We start from the raw sequence: 15,256 nt of genomic DNA on the forward strand, positions 1-15,256 counted from the left end.
ATTGAGTAGGGCAGTATTACAAGGTTAGGAGGCTGTGAGGGGGAGGTAAGGAGTTTTTTTTGTTTGGGGATGTTTTGTTCTTTGGCTCTTGGAGAGCAGGTGAGGTAGGGCTTGGCAGAGTTTTGCTATGGATAGGGAGTGGGAGTGAAGAGTGAGGCCAAAACAAACAGACTTGGGTAATGCAAAGTGCAGGAGAATGCTTTCACAAGACAGGCCTGAGGAGCCCCCTTCCCCAAGTTTTTAGAAAGAAAGAGAAATTTTACCTGACTAGGGTGGGGTCTTTTTTTCTATGAAGACTCCTTGACGCCCTTGCTCTGTGCCAGGCCCTCTCTGTGCTGGGGGTTAAGATTGAGGAGCACATCTGAGGGCCAGGCACCCAGGGTCTGAGCTAAGACAGACAGACACTTGGCTTGGAAGTAGGAAGGGCAGGATGAAGGGGGAAATCTGCGAGCCCTGTAAGAAGGCTTTCCAAGGAGTGGAAAGCAATGCACCTGGGACATCAAAGCTACAAGCATTTAGCCCTGGGTGGGAAGAAGGCATTGAGGGTGGAGGGAACTGCCTGTGCAAAGGCTTGGAGTATACAAGAACTGGAGCAGAGAGGTTTAGGTGATAAAGTGGTGGCAGGAGAGCCCAAGGCTGTCAGCTAGAGCTGTGCTGTCCAGTATGGTTGCCAGAAGCCGTAAGACACAGTGGCTGTTAAATTTAAATTATTTAGCATTAAATAAAATTAAAAATCCAGTTCCTTAGGCATACTAGCAACATTTCAAGTGCTCAGTAGCCTCATGGGGCTAGCTCCTCCGGAAATGGAGAAAATAGCTGTAGACTATCTTCATAATTGCAAAAAATCTTTTTAGTCAGTGGAAAGCCTCGGGAGGGTTCGGATTGCTCAAGGACCCACGGGAGAGAGCAAGCTTAGAGTGGGACGCCTGGCCTGCAAGGGCTTGACCCGTGATGTCTCTGGACTATAGGTGAGGGAATAGTCCACAGCTGTGTGAGGTGCTGTGACTCACCTCCTGCCAGCATAAAGTGGACTTTGCCCCCAGGGACAAGAGTTAACTAGGCTGGGCCTTTTTAGCCCTGACTTGGGAACCCTGATCAGTGTGATCAGAGTTAGAGTCAGAGAAACATGGAGTGAGTGGGGTAGAGAGGGTGGAGCAGCTGCTGAGTGGGATTGAACCTGGGCACGGAGGGGGTCTCCAACTTGGTCACAGTGGTTGTGCATGGGGTTAGACAGGAGAAGGGCTGGGGCAAGTGTCTGTGAATTGAAAGGGGAACCAATGAAGAGGCCTAATGGACGGGGGTGGGGTATACTGTGTCAAATGATGAGAGAGAGGAAACCCTCCACCCACGGCAATGAGCTGTTTCTTCTTCCTTTCTAGGTCCAAAGCAGTCCTGCTGACAAGAATGGAATATGCCATGAAGTCCCTCAGCCTTCTCTACCCCAAGTCCCTTTCAAGGTGAGGAGCACCAAAGGTAGAAGGGAAGAGGAGCTACCTATGAACTGTAGGGCAGAGCTTCTTAAATTTCGGTGGCACATAAGTCACTTGGGTATTTTGATAAAATACAGATTCTGATTCAGGAGGACTGAAGTGGGACCTGAGATTCTGCACTTCTTTTTTTTTTTCTTTTTTTGCCCGCATTTTTCTGAAGCTGGAAACGGAGAGAGACAGTCAGACAGACTCCTGCATGCGCCCAACCGGGATTTACCCGGCACGCCCACCAGGGGCTACGCTCTGCCCACCAGGGGGCAATGCTCTGCCCCTCCGGGGCGTAGCTCTGCCACGACCAGAGCCACTCTAGTGCCTGGGGCAGAGGCCAAGGAGACATCCCCAGCACCCAGGCCATCTTTGCTCCAATGGAGCCCTGGCTGCGGGAGGGGAAGAGAGAGACAGAGAGGAAGGAGGGGGGGGGATGGAGAAGCAAATGGGCGCCTCTCCTATATGCCCTGGCCAGCAATCGAACCTGGGTCCCCTGCACGCCAGGCCGACACTCTACCGCTGAGCCAACCAGCCAGGGCCTAGATTCTGCACTTCTGACAAGCCCTCAGGTGGTGCCAATGCTGGTACACATTGCGCTTGGTGCTTTTATTTTATTTTTAATTTAATTTAATTTAAATTTCATTTTTAGTTTGCAAACTTTATTTTAATTTTTAACTTATTGTGTTAACATGGTTTTAAGTGTCTCACTCAATATAGCACCCTCAAACCCCTGCATCGTACCCCCATGCCCCATGCAAAGTCTCTTTCCATTCCCATTTCACCCCTTTTGCCCCCCCCCCATCCTGTCTTTCCCTCTGGGACTTGCTGCCCTGTTATCTGTATCTATGTGTTATATATATATATATATATATATATATATATATATATATTATAATATATATATATATATAATTTGGCTAATCCCTTCACTTTCTTTGATCTCAGCCCTTCATCCCCCCCCCCCCCGACAGCTGTTCTTCTGTTCCTTGTGACACTGCCTCTGTTTCTATATATTTTTTTTTTCAGAGATAGAGTCAGAGAGAGGGATAGACAGGGACAGACAGACAGAAGCGGAGAGATGAGAAGCATCAATCATTAGTTTTTTGTTGCACGTTGCAACACCTTCGTTGTTCATTGATTGCCTTCCCATATGTGCCCTGACCGCGGGCCTTCAGCAAACCAAGCAACCCCTTGCTTGAGCCAGCAACCTTGAGTCCAAGCTGGTGAGCCTTTGCTCAAACCAGATGAGCCTGCACTCAAGCTGGCAACCTCGGGGTCTCAAACCTGGGTCCTTCCGCATCCCAGTCCGACGCTCCATCCACTGTGCCACTGCCTGGTCAGGCCTCTGTTTCTATTTTGTTGCTCAGCTTATTGTGTTCATTAGATTCCACATATAAGTGAGATCATATGATATTTGTCTTTCTCTGCCTGGCTTACTTCACTTAGCATAATAATCTCCAGGTCCATCCATGTTGTTGCAAAAGGTAAAATTTCCTTCTTTTTCACAGCCATGTAGTATTCCATTGTGTATATGTACCACAGCTTTTTAATCCACTTGTCAACTGACAGGCACTTGGACTGTTTTCAGATCTTGAATTTAATTTTTACTTTTTTTTTTTTTTTTTCTGAAGCTGGAAACAGAGGCAGTCAGACAGACTCCCACATGTGCCTGACCAGGATCCACCCGGCATGCCCACCAGGGGGCGATGCTCTGCCCATCTGGGGCATCACTCTGTTGCAACCAGAGCCATTCTAGTGCCTGAGGCAGAGGTCACAGAGCCATCCTCAGCACCCGGGCCAACTTTGCTCCAATGGAGCCTTGGCTGCGGGAGGGGAAGAGAGAGACAGAGAGGAAGGAGAGGGGGAGGGGTGGAGAAGCAGATGGGCGCTTCTCCTGTGTGCCCTGGCCGGGAATCGAACCTGGGACTCCTGCATGCCAGGCCGATGCTCTACCACTGAGCCAACCGGCCAGGGCTTTGAATTTAATTTTTAATTTACTGATTTTTTAGAGAGAGAGAGGAAGAGACAGAGAGAAGGGGGGGAAGTAGAGAGACATCAATTTGTTGTTCCACTTGTTCATGCATTCATTGATTGACTTTTATATGTGTTCTGACTGAGGATCGAACCTGCAACCTTGGCCTATCAGGAAGACGCTTTAACCAACAGAGCTACCCGGCCAGGGATTTGGTTCTTCATTTTTTATCTCATTTAAACCTCACCACAACTTTGGGAAGCGGGGATTGGTTTAACAAATTAATAGATGAGGAAACTGAGGCACGTAGTGAATGTTCTCAATCACTTAACAAATGAGTAATGGGGTGAGGATTCAAACTTTGGCCTGCCTGACTTCAAATCTCAGGTTTCCTCCACTCATTTGGTTCTAGACTGTGTATGTCAGAGCTAAAAAATACCTTATACTGATGTCAGCTTCACCACATCACCTCACTTTACAGGTGAGAAGAGTGAAGCTAAGAGAAGAAAGTGGAATTGGAAGAATGTGGGGTGGGTCTTCTATCACCTTGTTCCTCCTCATGGCCTGAGAACTAGCAGAGTCAGTATCACTTGAGAACTTATTAGACATAGAATCTCATGCCTGGCCCAGACTTACTGAATCAAAATTTGTATTTCACCAAGATCCCCAGAGGACTTACATACCCATTCATGTCTGAGATGCACTGATGTAGCTTTTTTTATATTACTTTTGTAAAAAATTATTGATTTGAGAGAAAGAGGAAGGGAGAAAGAGAGAGAGAGACATCGATTTGTTGTTCCACTAATTCATGCATTCGTTGATTAGGTCTTGATGTGCCTTGTCCAAGGACTGAACCTGCAACTTGGCGTATGGGGAGGATGCTCTAAAGTAGCTGACTTTTGAGTAAAACTAGAGCAGGTTTGTAAGGTGGCAGGGGAAGAGGAATATGGTGAGCTCAGCCTAGAGGAATAGGAAAGTGAATTATCCTGCTATGGAGTGAGAGCTGGGAAGCAGAAGACAGCTTATTCTGATGCCCTAAAACTACCCCCAGGTATGTGGCAGTGAGCACCTCGGTGGTGACCCAGCAGCTGTTGTCGGAGCCCAGCCCGGAAGCCCTTAGAGCCCGGCCCTGCAGAGTGAGCACCGAGGACCGGAGTGTGCGGAAAGGCATCATGGCACACAGTCTGGAGGACCTTCTGCACAAGGTCAGGAGCGGCTGACCTCTGCACAGTCCACCCACTGAGACCTTGGCTCAGAGTTGGCCCTGCCAGCTGCCTCTGTCCTCTAGATCATGAACTGGGCATTTAGCAAGAATGGAGTCCTTGGCTTACATGGTGAAAAGCTATCCTTTCTGATGCCAGCTCAAATGGGTTGGTAGCACCTCCTGGAGTGCTGTCCAATTGATTAATGATGCATATTTGTTGACAGGGCTAGGGCAGTATATTGCCTTCCTATACCAACAATCTGTGGTATTTTCAGAGCATATTTTCTTCCTGGAAGGGTCCTTAGGTTGCTTTTTTCAGATGTACTTAAACTTGTGGAAGTACCTAGCAGTTGGGGAAATGGACAAGATTTTAGATATTCTCTTCCCCATCACCTCCCTTCAGCCAGGGCATTTCTCCTGAGTCTGTCTTCTACACTGGCCTTCCATGTTAGGATTTTTTAGTAACTATGAAAGACTTTCTTTTTTTTTTTTTTTTTTTTTTTTACAGTGACAGGGAGAGAGATAGATAGGGACAGACAGAAACGGAGAGAGATGAGAAGCATCAATCATTAGTTTTTCGTTGTGATACCTTAGTTGTTCATTGATTGCTTTCTCATATGTGCCTTGACTGTGGGCCTTCAGCAGACCGAGTAACCCCTTGCTTGAGCCAGCGACCTTGGGTCCAAGCTGGTGAGCTTTGCTCAAACCAGATGAGTCCGCGCTCAAGCTGGCGACCTCGGGGTCTCGAACCTGGGTTCTCCTCATCCCAGTCCGACGCTCTATCCACTGCGCCACCGCCTGGTCAGGCTGAAAGACTTTCTTCAAACTATTAATCAGGTAAGCTTCCAAAGGAGGAAAACAAGGATATACAACTCAGGTAGTAAAAGTGGGCAAGAACAACACTCTTCCCCACTTCTAGGCTCCCTCTCCACTTGGTTGGGGATGCCTTCTCCCACTGCTCGACCTACAGCATCATCTATTCTGGCTTTGTATTAGTCATGTGCTTCACTGCCCCACTAGCTTATCAGCTCCAGGGGTGAGACCCGCTCACCTGCAAGTCCAGGTGCCTGACAAATCAAATGATTGAAACAGTTTTCAATTACTAGTCTGTTTAACATGTAGAAATACGTTATATTTCTGACCTAATCCTCTATTCTAAGTTCTCTCCCTCACTTCTCTGAATTAGGTTCAGTCTTCCTGGGAGCCAGTTTCTTCTTATGAGGCTTCTGGTTGTGCTAGACTACATTTCTTGTGCCTTGAATCAAAAGGCTCCTTTAACCTGACTAGGTGGTGGCACAGTGGATAGAGCGTTGGACTGGGATATGAAGGACCCAGATTCGAAACCCTATGGTTGCTGGCTTGTGTGTGGGCTCGTCTGGCTTGGTGCGGGCTCACCAGCCTGAGTGCAGGGTCGCTGACTTGAATGTGGGATCATAGACATGACCCCAGGGTTGCTGGCTTGAGCCCAAAGGTTGCTGGCTTGAGCAAGGGATCACTTGCTCTGCTGTAGCCCCCCAGTCAAGGCACATATGAGAAAGCAGTCAGTGAACAACTAAGGTGCTGCAGTGAAGAATTGTTTTTTTTTCTTTTTTATTCATTTTTAGAGAGAGAAGAGAGAGAAAAAGAGAGAGAGAAAAGGGAGGGAGGAGCAGGAAGCATCAACTTCCATGTGTGCCTTGACCGGGTAAGCCCAGGGCTTTGAATCAGTAAGCTCAGTATTCCAGGTCAATGCTTTATCCAAAGGTCAGGCAAGAATTAATGCTTCTCGTTTCTCTCTCTTCCAGTCTGTCTCTGTCTGTCTGTCTCTCTCACTAAAAAACAAAACAAAACAAAAAAACACACATGGCTTCCCAGACTTCTCCCCCTAAAACTGATAAGGTCATGAGTAAGGTACAGGAATTGTCATTTTTAGCAGGTTCTTTGAGAGTTTTTTTTTTTTAATTTATTGATTCTTTTAGAGAGAGGAAGGGACAGCAAGAGAGACAGACAAAAACACTGAGGTGTTCCTGTGTGTGCCCTGACCAGGGAACAAACCTGCAACCCTTATGCATCGGGACCATGTTCTAAGCAACCAAGATACCCATCCAGGGCATCTTTGGGAGATTCTTATAGCCACTGAGTTTGGGAATTCCTAGTCAGAGAAATTTCCAACTCCAGAGGATGCAGGGAGAAATAGCAGGGAGGATCCAGCTTTCTAAGATGAACCACAGGTTAGAAGTAAACTTTACCGATAGAGCAGGGAAGACATTGTCTACCTAGACTGCCTTTCCAAATTTGGCAACTGAAAGAAAGCAGCAGACAGAGTGATGGGAGAGATGGTAAGGAGATATGGTTGACAAAGACTATATAGTATGAAGTCCTTTATTGACTATGTCAGAGAACATTTGGGTTTCATGTACAAGATAACAGTAAGCCATTAGAAGATTTTTTAAGAAAAATTAATTTTAAAACAATCTCAAGCTAACATTATGTACAAAATTAAGTCAAAATAGATTAAAGAGCTAATGCAGAGCTAAAACTACAAAACCCTTAGAGGAAACATAGGTATAGGTCTTCATGATCTTGGTTTCTTAAATATGGCACCAAAGCACAAGCAACCAAAGAGGGGGAAATCAACATTAAAAATTTTTGCGCATTACTTGACCAGGCGGTGGCGCAGTGGATAGAGCGTCGGACTGGGATGTGGAGGACCAAGGTTTGAGACCCTGAGGTCGCCAACTTGAGTGCGGGCTCATGTGGTTTGAGCAAAGCTCACCAGCTTGGACCCAAGGTCGCTGGCTTGAGCAAGGGGTTACTCAGTCTGCTGAAGGCCCACGGTCAAGGCACATATGAGAAAGCAATCAATGAACAACTAAGGTGTCGCAATGAAAAACTAATGATTGATGCTTCTCATCTCTCTCCGTTCCTGTCTGTCTGTCCCTATCTATTCCCTCTCTCTGACTCTCTCTCTGTCTCTGAAAAAAAAAAAATTGCACATTGAAGAGAACAAAAAAAATTTTGTGTATCAATAGACACTATCAAAAAATGAAAAGAAAAAAATGAAAGACAACCCACAGAATCAGAGAAAATATTTGTGAATTGCATATCTCATAAGGGTCTAGTATCAAAAATATATAAATAACTCATCATTTTTTCCCTTCCCCACCCCCCAACCTAAATAAATAACTCATAATTTAACAATAAAAAGACAATCCAATTAAAAATGGGCAAAGGGTATGAGTGGATGTTTCTGTGAAAAAGATATAAAAATGGTAACAACACATGAAAGTATATTCACATCTTAGTCATTAAGGAAATGCAAATCAGAATCACTTCATCACTACTTGACTGGGTAAAATAAAAGACAATAACAGGTGCTGATGAGGTTGTAGAGAAATTGGAACCCTCATATATTGCTGGTGGAATATAAAATGATGCAGCTGCTTTTGAAAACAGTTTGGCAGTTTCTCAAAAACATTGTCCCTGGCCAGATAGCTCAGTTGGTTAAAGCATCATCCCAAAGTGCAGAGGTTGCCGGTTCGATCTCCGGTCAGAGTACACATGAAAAGTGACCATCTGCTCCTCTTCTCCTCTGTCTCCCCTTCTTTTCCTCTTCCTCTTTCACAGCCAGTGGCTCCACTGGTTTGAGTGTTGGTCCTGGGCACTAAGGATAGCTGTGTTGATTCGAGCATCAGCCTCAGTAAGGGGTTGCCGTGTGGATCCTGGTTGGGACATATGTGCAAGTCTGTCTCTCTATCTCCCCTCCTCTCAATTTAAAAAAAAAAGAGTATTGGCCCTGGCCGGTTGGCTCAGGGGTAGAGTGTCGGCCTGGCGTGCAGAAGTCCCGGGTTCGATTCCCGGCCAGGGCACACAGGAGAAGCACCCATTTGCTTCTCCACCCCTCCCCCTCTCTTTCCTCTCTGTCTCTCTCTTCCCCTCCCACAGCCAAGGCGCCATTGGAGCAAAGATGGCCCGGGCGCTGGGGATGGCTCCTCGACCTCTGCCCCCGGCGCTAGAGTGGCTCTGGTCGCAACAGAGCGAAGCCCTGGAGGGGCAGAGTGTCGCTCCCTGGTGGGCGTGCCAGGTGGATCCTGGTCGGGCGCATGCGGGAGTCTGTCTGACTGTCTCTCCCCGTTTCCGGCTTCAGAAAAATACAGGGGAAAAATAAATAAATAAATAAATAAAAATTAAAAAAGAGTATTATTCAGCCATAAAGAGAAATGAATCATGTTACAACATGGATGAACCTTAAAAACATACTAATAAGCCAGTCTAAAAAGACCATATAATGTATGATTCTGTTTATATGAAATGTCCAGAACAGGCAAATTCTGTAGGGTAGAGGTGCCATGGGTTGGGGAACGGGGAATGACTGCTAATGGGTACTGGGTTTCTTTTGGTTCTGAAATTAGGTAGTGGTGGTGGTTTCATAACTTTGTGACTTTACTGGAAAACACTCAATTCTATAGTTTAAAAGAGTGAATTTTATAGCATATGAGTTATATCTCAATAGAAAATTATATATGTGACTCCCATTATGTTTTTATTGGACAGCACTGTTCTAGAATATTAACCATAATGCCAGGTACCAAAACACAGAGTCTCTGGATGGTAATCTCACAGCAAGAATTGAGTTCCAGTCGCATTCCATAGACCCTGGCCCACTTGTTCTTTCCTTGGCAGCTGAGGTGATGTGATGTAACTTCTTGCTGGGTTTCTCATTAATTAATGAGTTCAGTAAAATCTTTGACATGTGTTCATTTTTAACAGTTGATTGGGAGACTAACTAGGAAAACTTACTACTTAGTTATGGCACCTCATACCAGCTCTGTGGCTGCATGTGGTTGGCAAAAGCATTGCTAACCTTCTTCCCCAGGTCCGGGACATCCTGATATTGGCAGACAAGCCCTTTTTTTTGGTGCTGGAAGAAGATGGCACAGCTGTAGAGACAGAAGATTATTTCCAAACCCTGGCAGATGACACAGTGTTCATGGTTCTTCAGAAGGGGCAGAAATGGCAGCCCCCATCAGAGCAGGTGAGGTGGCACCTATGGAGGGAAGACATTGGGAGTCTGGGAGAAGTCCTTGAGGGGTGCCAACCACATGCTTATCTTGATGCAGGGCTCTAGGTACCAACTTTCCCTCTCCCGTAAGCCTGCCAAGAAGATCGACGTGGCTCGTGTAACTTTTGACCTGTACAAGTTGAACCCACAGGACTTCATTGGCTGTCTGAATGTAAAGGCAACTCTCTATGGCACATATTCCCTTTCCTACAATCTGCATTGCTATGGGGCCAAGCGCATCATGAAGTGAGTGAATTGGGACTAGCTGGGGGTAGTTGGGTATGCAACAATGGGAGAGCCCCTATCTGCTCACATAGACGTCAGCCTTTTAGAGCCTGGAACTGGTAGTGATGCTGACAAAGCATTACAGTTAGCATTTGTCTAGAACTTATGGCTGAACTAGTCCTTTAGATTTCACTAGTGTATGCCAAAGGAGTACACATAATCTGCCAGGTAGAACTGGGATATATTTAGTTTTTTTAATTATCTTCTACTTTAATAATCTTTTTATTCACTTAAAGTAGTAAGTTTTCCTAGTTAGTCTCCCAATCAACTGTTAAAATGAACATATGTCAAAGATTTTATTGAACTCATTAATTAATGAGAAACCCAGCAAGAAGTTACAATCAGTTCAAAGGAGAATTCAAAATCCCACCTATATCCAGGTCCATCAAGAATACTGAAATACATTTATAGATACAAAATTAGATTTCCCCATGGGGTGGGAGGGTGAAAAAATTGTCCCTTCACAGGACAGAATTAAGATGCATCTCTATGGACAATAGCCATTTGTATCATGTAATAATTTTTTTAAACTTTTTACTTTACCATTTTTCTTAAATATATATATATATATATATTTTTTTTTTTTTTACAGAGACAGAGAGAGAGTCAGAGAGAGGGATAGATAGGGACAGACAGACAGGAACGGAGAGAGATGAGAAGCATTAATCATCAGTTTTTCGTTGCAACACCTTAATTGTTCATTGATTGCTTTCTCATATGTGTGCCTTGACCATGGGCCTTCAGCAGGCCGAATAACCTCTTGCTCAAGCCAGCGACCTTGGGTCCAAGCTGGTGAGCTTTGCTCAAACCACATGAGCCCACGCTCAAGCTGGCGACCTCGGGGTCTCGAACCTGGGTCTTCCGCATCCCAGTTCGACTCTCTATCCGCTGCGCCACTGCCTGGTCAGGCTTCTTAAAACTTTATGTTTTAGATTTATTAGAGTTTACTCTACTTCTTTTTAAAGATAGAAATTAAAATTTTAAAACATTTTAAAAAATTTATTCCTTCTTTGCCTGACCAGGATAGAGCAGTGGATAGAGCGTGGGACTGGGATGCAGAGGACCCAGGTTCAAAACTCTGAAGTCATTGGTGTGAGCATGGGCTTATCTGACTTGAGTACGGGATTGCTGGCTTGAGCATGGGATCATAGACATGACCCCATGGTCGCTGGCTTGAGCCCAAAGGTCGCTGGCTTGAAGTCCAAGGTCAGTGGCTTGAGCAAGGGGTCACTCGCTCTGCTGTAGTCCCCCAGTCAAGACACATATGAGAAAGCAATCAATGAACAACTAAGGTGCTGCTACAAAGAATTGATGCTTCTCATCTCTGTACCTTCCTGTCTATCTGTCCCTAGCTGCCCTTCTCTCTGTCACTCTCTATCTCTGTAAAAAAAAATAATAATAAGTGTTCATTTTTGAGAGGAGATAGAGAAGGCGGGGAGGAGCAGGAAGCATCAAGTCCCATATGTTGATACTTTGACTAGGCAAGCCCAGGGTTTTGAACCGGAAACCTCAGCATTCCAGGTTGATTCTCCAGAGCAGTGCTCTGGAGCATTTTACCCCATTAGATGGATGTAGCCACCAGGGAAGAGGCCATCTAATCAATACAAAGCCACAAAGCTAAGGACCAGTAGAGCATGCCAACTTGCCTGTTTCTTCTGACAGATTCTACTCCTCCAGTTGCTTCATTTGGTATTTTTTGAGTACCCACTGTGTTCCTGGCCCAATGATGTAAGCTAAAAAACAAGATGTCAGAACAAGCTCCATGAGGGCAGGAAATTTTTTTGCCTCTAGGACCTTGATGCATGCTGGCAGATAGCAGTAATTCAAATAATTGTAGAATGAATGATCCTTGTTCCCAGGGGTCTTCTGAGAAATTCTGCTCAGGGTCTCCTGAGTTGTCCCAGAACATAGGTAGCCTAGCGCCTATCAGACCTTCTTGGCTTTCTGACTTTATTCTCTGCACACCCAGTCCGCAGGTGAGGGACCTGAGGCTGTGTGGTTCCGCTTGCCAAAGGTGACACTCAGTGGCAGGCCTGAGTCTGGCTCTGTGGTTAGAAATTCCATTTTCCTCCTATACCATATCATGCCCTCTCTGGGCTTGCTGCAAGTAGTTTGCAGATTTCAAAATCTAGAGCAAGAAGTTTCAGTCCAGCCTGACTGGGTGGTGGTGCAGTGGATAGAGGGTTGGACTGGGATGCAGAGGACCCAGGTTTGAGACCCCGAGGTCGCCAGCTTGAGCGCAATCTCATCTGGTTTGAGCAAAGCTCACCAGCTTGGACCCAAGGTCGCTGGCTCAAGCAAGGAGTTACTCGGTCTGCTGAAGGCCCACGGTCAAGGCACATATGAGAAAGCAATCAATGAACAACTAAAGTGTCGCAACGAAAAACTAATGATTGATGTTTCTCATTTCTCTCCATTCCTGTCTGTCTATCCCTCTCTCTGACTCTCTCTCTGTCACTGTAAAAAAAAAGAAGAAGAAGTTTCAGTCCATTTAGGGGAATTGGGACTCTCAGATCTAAATACAGGAGACATCTTGGTATCACAAAAAGAATTGCAAATTGCAGTCAGTGTAGTGACATATTAGTGTTGGCTAGTTGTTGGTTTTTAAATTTTGCTAAAATATACATCACATAAAGTTTACCATTTTAACTACTCTTAGGTATACAATTCAGTGACATTCACAGTATTGTGCAACTATCACCACTATTCATTTCGAGAACATTTTCATCATCTTAAAATTAAACTCTGTACCCATTCAACACTAACTCCACAGCCCCTCCCCCTGGCCCCTTCTAAACTCTGTTCTACTTTCTGTCTCTGCTAATTTGCTTATTCTAGGGCCCTCATACAAATGGAATCATACAAAACTTGTCCTTTTGTGTCTGGCTTATTTTATTTAGCATGTTTTGGCTTTCTTGTTTGTTTAGGGAGAGAGAGAGACAGACAGACAGATAGGAACAGACAGGAAGGGAGAGAGATGAGAATCATCAACTTGTTGTGTCACCTTAGTTGTTCATTGATTGCTTCTCCTATGTATCTTGACTGGGGGACTACAGCTGATCCAGTAACTCCTTGCTCAAGCCAGTGACCTTGGGCTCAAGCCAGCAACCATGTGGTCATGTCTATGATTCCACGCTCAAGCTGGTGACCCCGTGTTAAAGCTAGTGAGCCTGCGCTTAAGCTGGTGACCTGGAGGTTTCGAACCTGGGTCCCCAGCATCCCAAGTCGACACTCTATTCACTGTGCCACTGTCTGGTCATGCTATTTAGCATGTTTTAAAGGTTCATCCATGCTGTAACATGTCAGAATTTCATTCCTATTTATTGCTGAACAACTGGTTTTAAGCCTCAGTACTGTAATTTGAGAAATGGGTATATGTCTCGGATATAATAACCTTTACATTTTAAAACTAAATTTATGTATAGATGTTTATGGTTCTAATTGTCTTTTTGCCCCCCCCTCATTTCAACTATAATTTATTCAATGAAGGTTAATAGAAGACAAGTTTTAATATCCATGAAGTATTTATTTTCCTTTGTTCTCCCCCTAGGACTGACACCCCCCCATGACTCTCACCTATCTCTTTTAAACAGATTTGGCTAATAACTGGGTTAAAATAGTCAAGCATTCAACCAGCTACTCTTGACCCCACGTTTCCCCTACTCTTCTATACATCAGGCCTCATGATTTATGTTATTTCAACCTGTTAACCCTGTGTGGGATCAAATGATATCATCATGTCCAGCACTCTGAAAATTAGCTCGACCAGAAATGACTTGGCAAGGCCTCAGCATCTGGAATAGATACTGTGAGGAGCAGGGTTATGATCTTCATGTTACGTAGATCAATATGACTGGTCCAAAGCAGTAGTTTTACAAAAATAAAAGGCCTTGTTAAATGAGCCTGAATTATGGACACCTCAATTAAAATATGATTGCAGGCAATGCCTGTAGAGTGTAGACCCTTTCTCATTTGCTGAGGGAAGGCAGCATCTGTTCTTATTTGCATATAACTCTACAAGTTATGAAATTATTAAAGGAGCATGGGGGAGGAGCACTGAGGAGATGCAGGCAGCGGTTTCCTTTCTGTTTTTACTACCTTCTTATTCCACCCAGGGAAGCTCTTCGCTGGACACTCTTCAGCATGCAGGCCACAGGCCACGTGCTGCTCGGCACCTCCAGTTACATGCAGCAGCTTCTGGATGCCACAGAGGGAGGGCAGCCCCCCAAGGGCAAGGCCCCATCCCTCATCCCAACCTGTCTGAAGATACTGCAATGAAAGCCCAAGTCCTTGGAGGCCATCCCTAGCCAAGGACTAGACTGGGGACCATAAGCCTGGCAGTTAGAGAGCTTCTTACCTCTCTACATCTCCCTCACCCCACAGGACTATGAATGTGGAAGCAGTGAGGAAAGGCTGGAAACCTGGGTGGGCTGGCCAAAGGAGAACTGAGAGTTTTTTGGCGAGGATCAGCTCTTTTCTGCGCAAGGTTTAGCTGACCAAGACTGGTCATTAGCAGCCTAGGCACAAAGTCTGCCCCTCAGCTACCTGTATTCACATGCTTTACTTTCATCACACACCCCACCTCCTGGCTCCCATAACCAACACTCTTAAGTGAATTGTCAGGCCCACTAGTGTATAATATTATAGAGTTCACAATAAATGATTTACATCAATTCTTCTTCTTTGCCTGAGTTCTTTGGGGATGAGGGTTGGGTTCTATCTGGAAGTTTGGAAAGGTCTAACGGAAAAGAGGACTCTATTGTCAAATCATTCTCTAAAACAGGGAGTTATAGGAAGCAGCACTTTTTCTGCCAAAATAATTTTGCAGTTGATTCTGGAACTAACATCTACCTAATCAGAGACTTGAGCAAACTATATAATCCATACACTAAATAACAATCTACAAAATAAATTTGCCTGTCAGAAGGGCTTTGATCAGCAGGGTTGGATTAGGCACTCTTCTAATTTCTCACTGTTCCATTTTATTACAACCTTTTAAGTGTTTAGGTGGTAAACACTAACCAAGCTATAACACAACTCTCCTTTAATGCCTTCCCTAGCTTGCCAGAACCTCAGGATGTCAAAATGAGCTGTCAGGAAATCACAAAAAATACTAATTTCTCATCAGTGTGAGCTGGCATTTTTTAATATAGGGCACCTCAAACAAGATAATCTGGAAAGGCTAGATTTTCAGGTAATTGTGCTTTAGTCTGTAACTCTCAGATTAAAAAATGTGTTCTTTCTGACCCTTACTTAAAGTCTGTTCGGGTTTATTA

At 44.9% G+C, this 15,256-nt stretch overlaps 1 protein-coding gene across 5 annotated transcripts; it reads left to right on the forward strand.

Annotated features, from left to right (window-relative positions):
• On the forward strand, window positions 1–14,656 carry CIDEC (cell death inducing DFFA like effector c). 5 transcript variants are annotated; one of them, XM_066351315.1, is made up of 6 exons: window positions 1–45; window positions 1,380–1,457; window positions 4,502–4,655; window positions 9,510–9,668; window positions 9,754–9,941; window positions 14,096–14,656. In XM_066351315.1, exons 2-6 carry the CDS (start codon window positions 1,405–1,407, stop codon window positions 14,256–14,258), a joined length of 717 nt encoding a protein of 238 aa, XP_066207412.1. In that variant the 5' UTR covers window positions 1–45; window positions 1,380–1,404; the 3' UTR covers window positions 14,259–14,656. The 5 variants fall into 5 exon arrangements, with proteins under 5 accessions (XP_066207412.1, XP_066207410.1, XP_066207411.1 ...); XM_066351313.1 differs by lacking the exon at window positions 1–45 and adding an exon at window positions 950–968; XM_066351314.1 differs by lacking the exon at window positions 1–45 and adding an exon at window positions 1,047–1,131.
• The last annotated feature ends 600 nt before the right edge of the window (window positions 14,657–15,256 follow it).

This window comes from Saccopteryx leptura, chromosome 10, assembly GCF_036850995.1.
Source record: "Saccopteryx leptura isolate mSacLep1 chromosome 10, mSacLep1_pri_phased_curated, whole genome shotgun sequence".
NCBI lineage: Eukaryota > Metazoa > Chordata > Mammalia > Chiroptera > Emballonuridae > Saccopteryx > Saccopteryx leptura.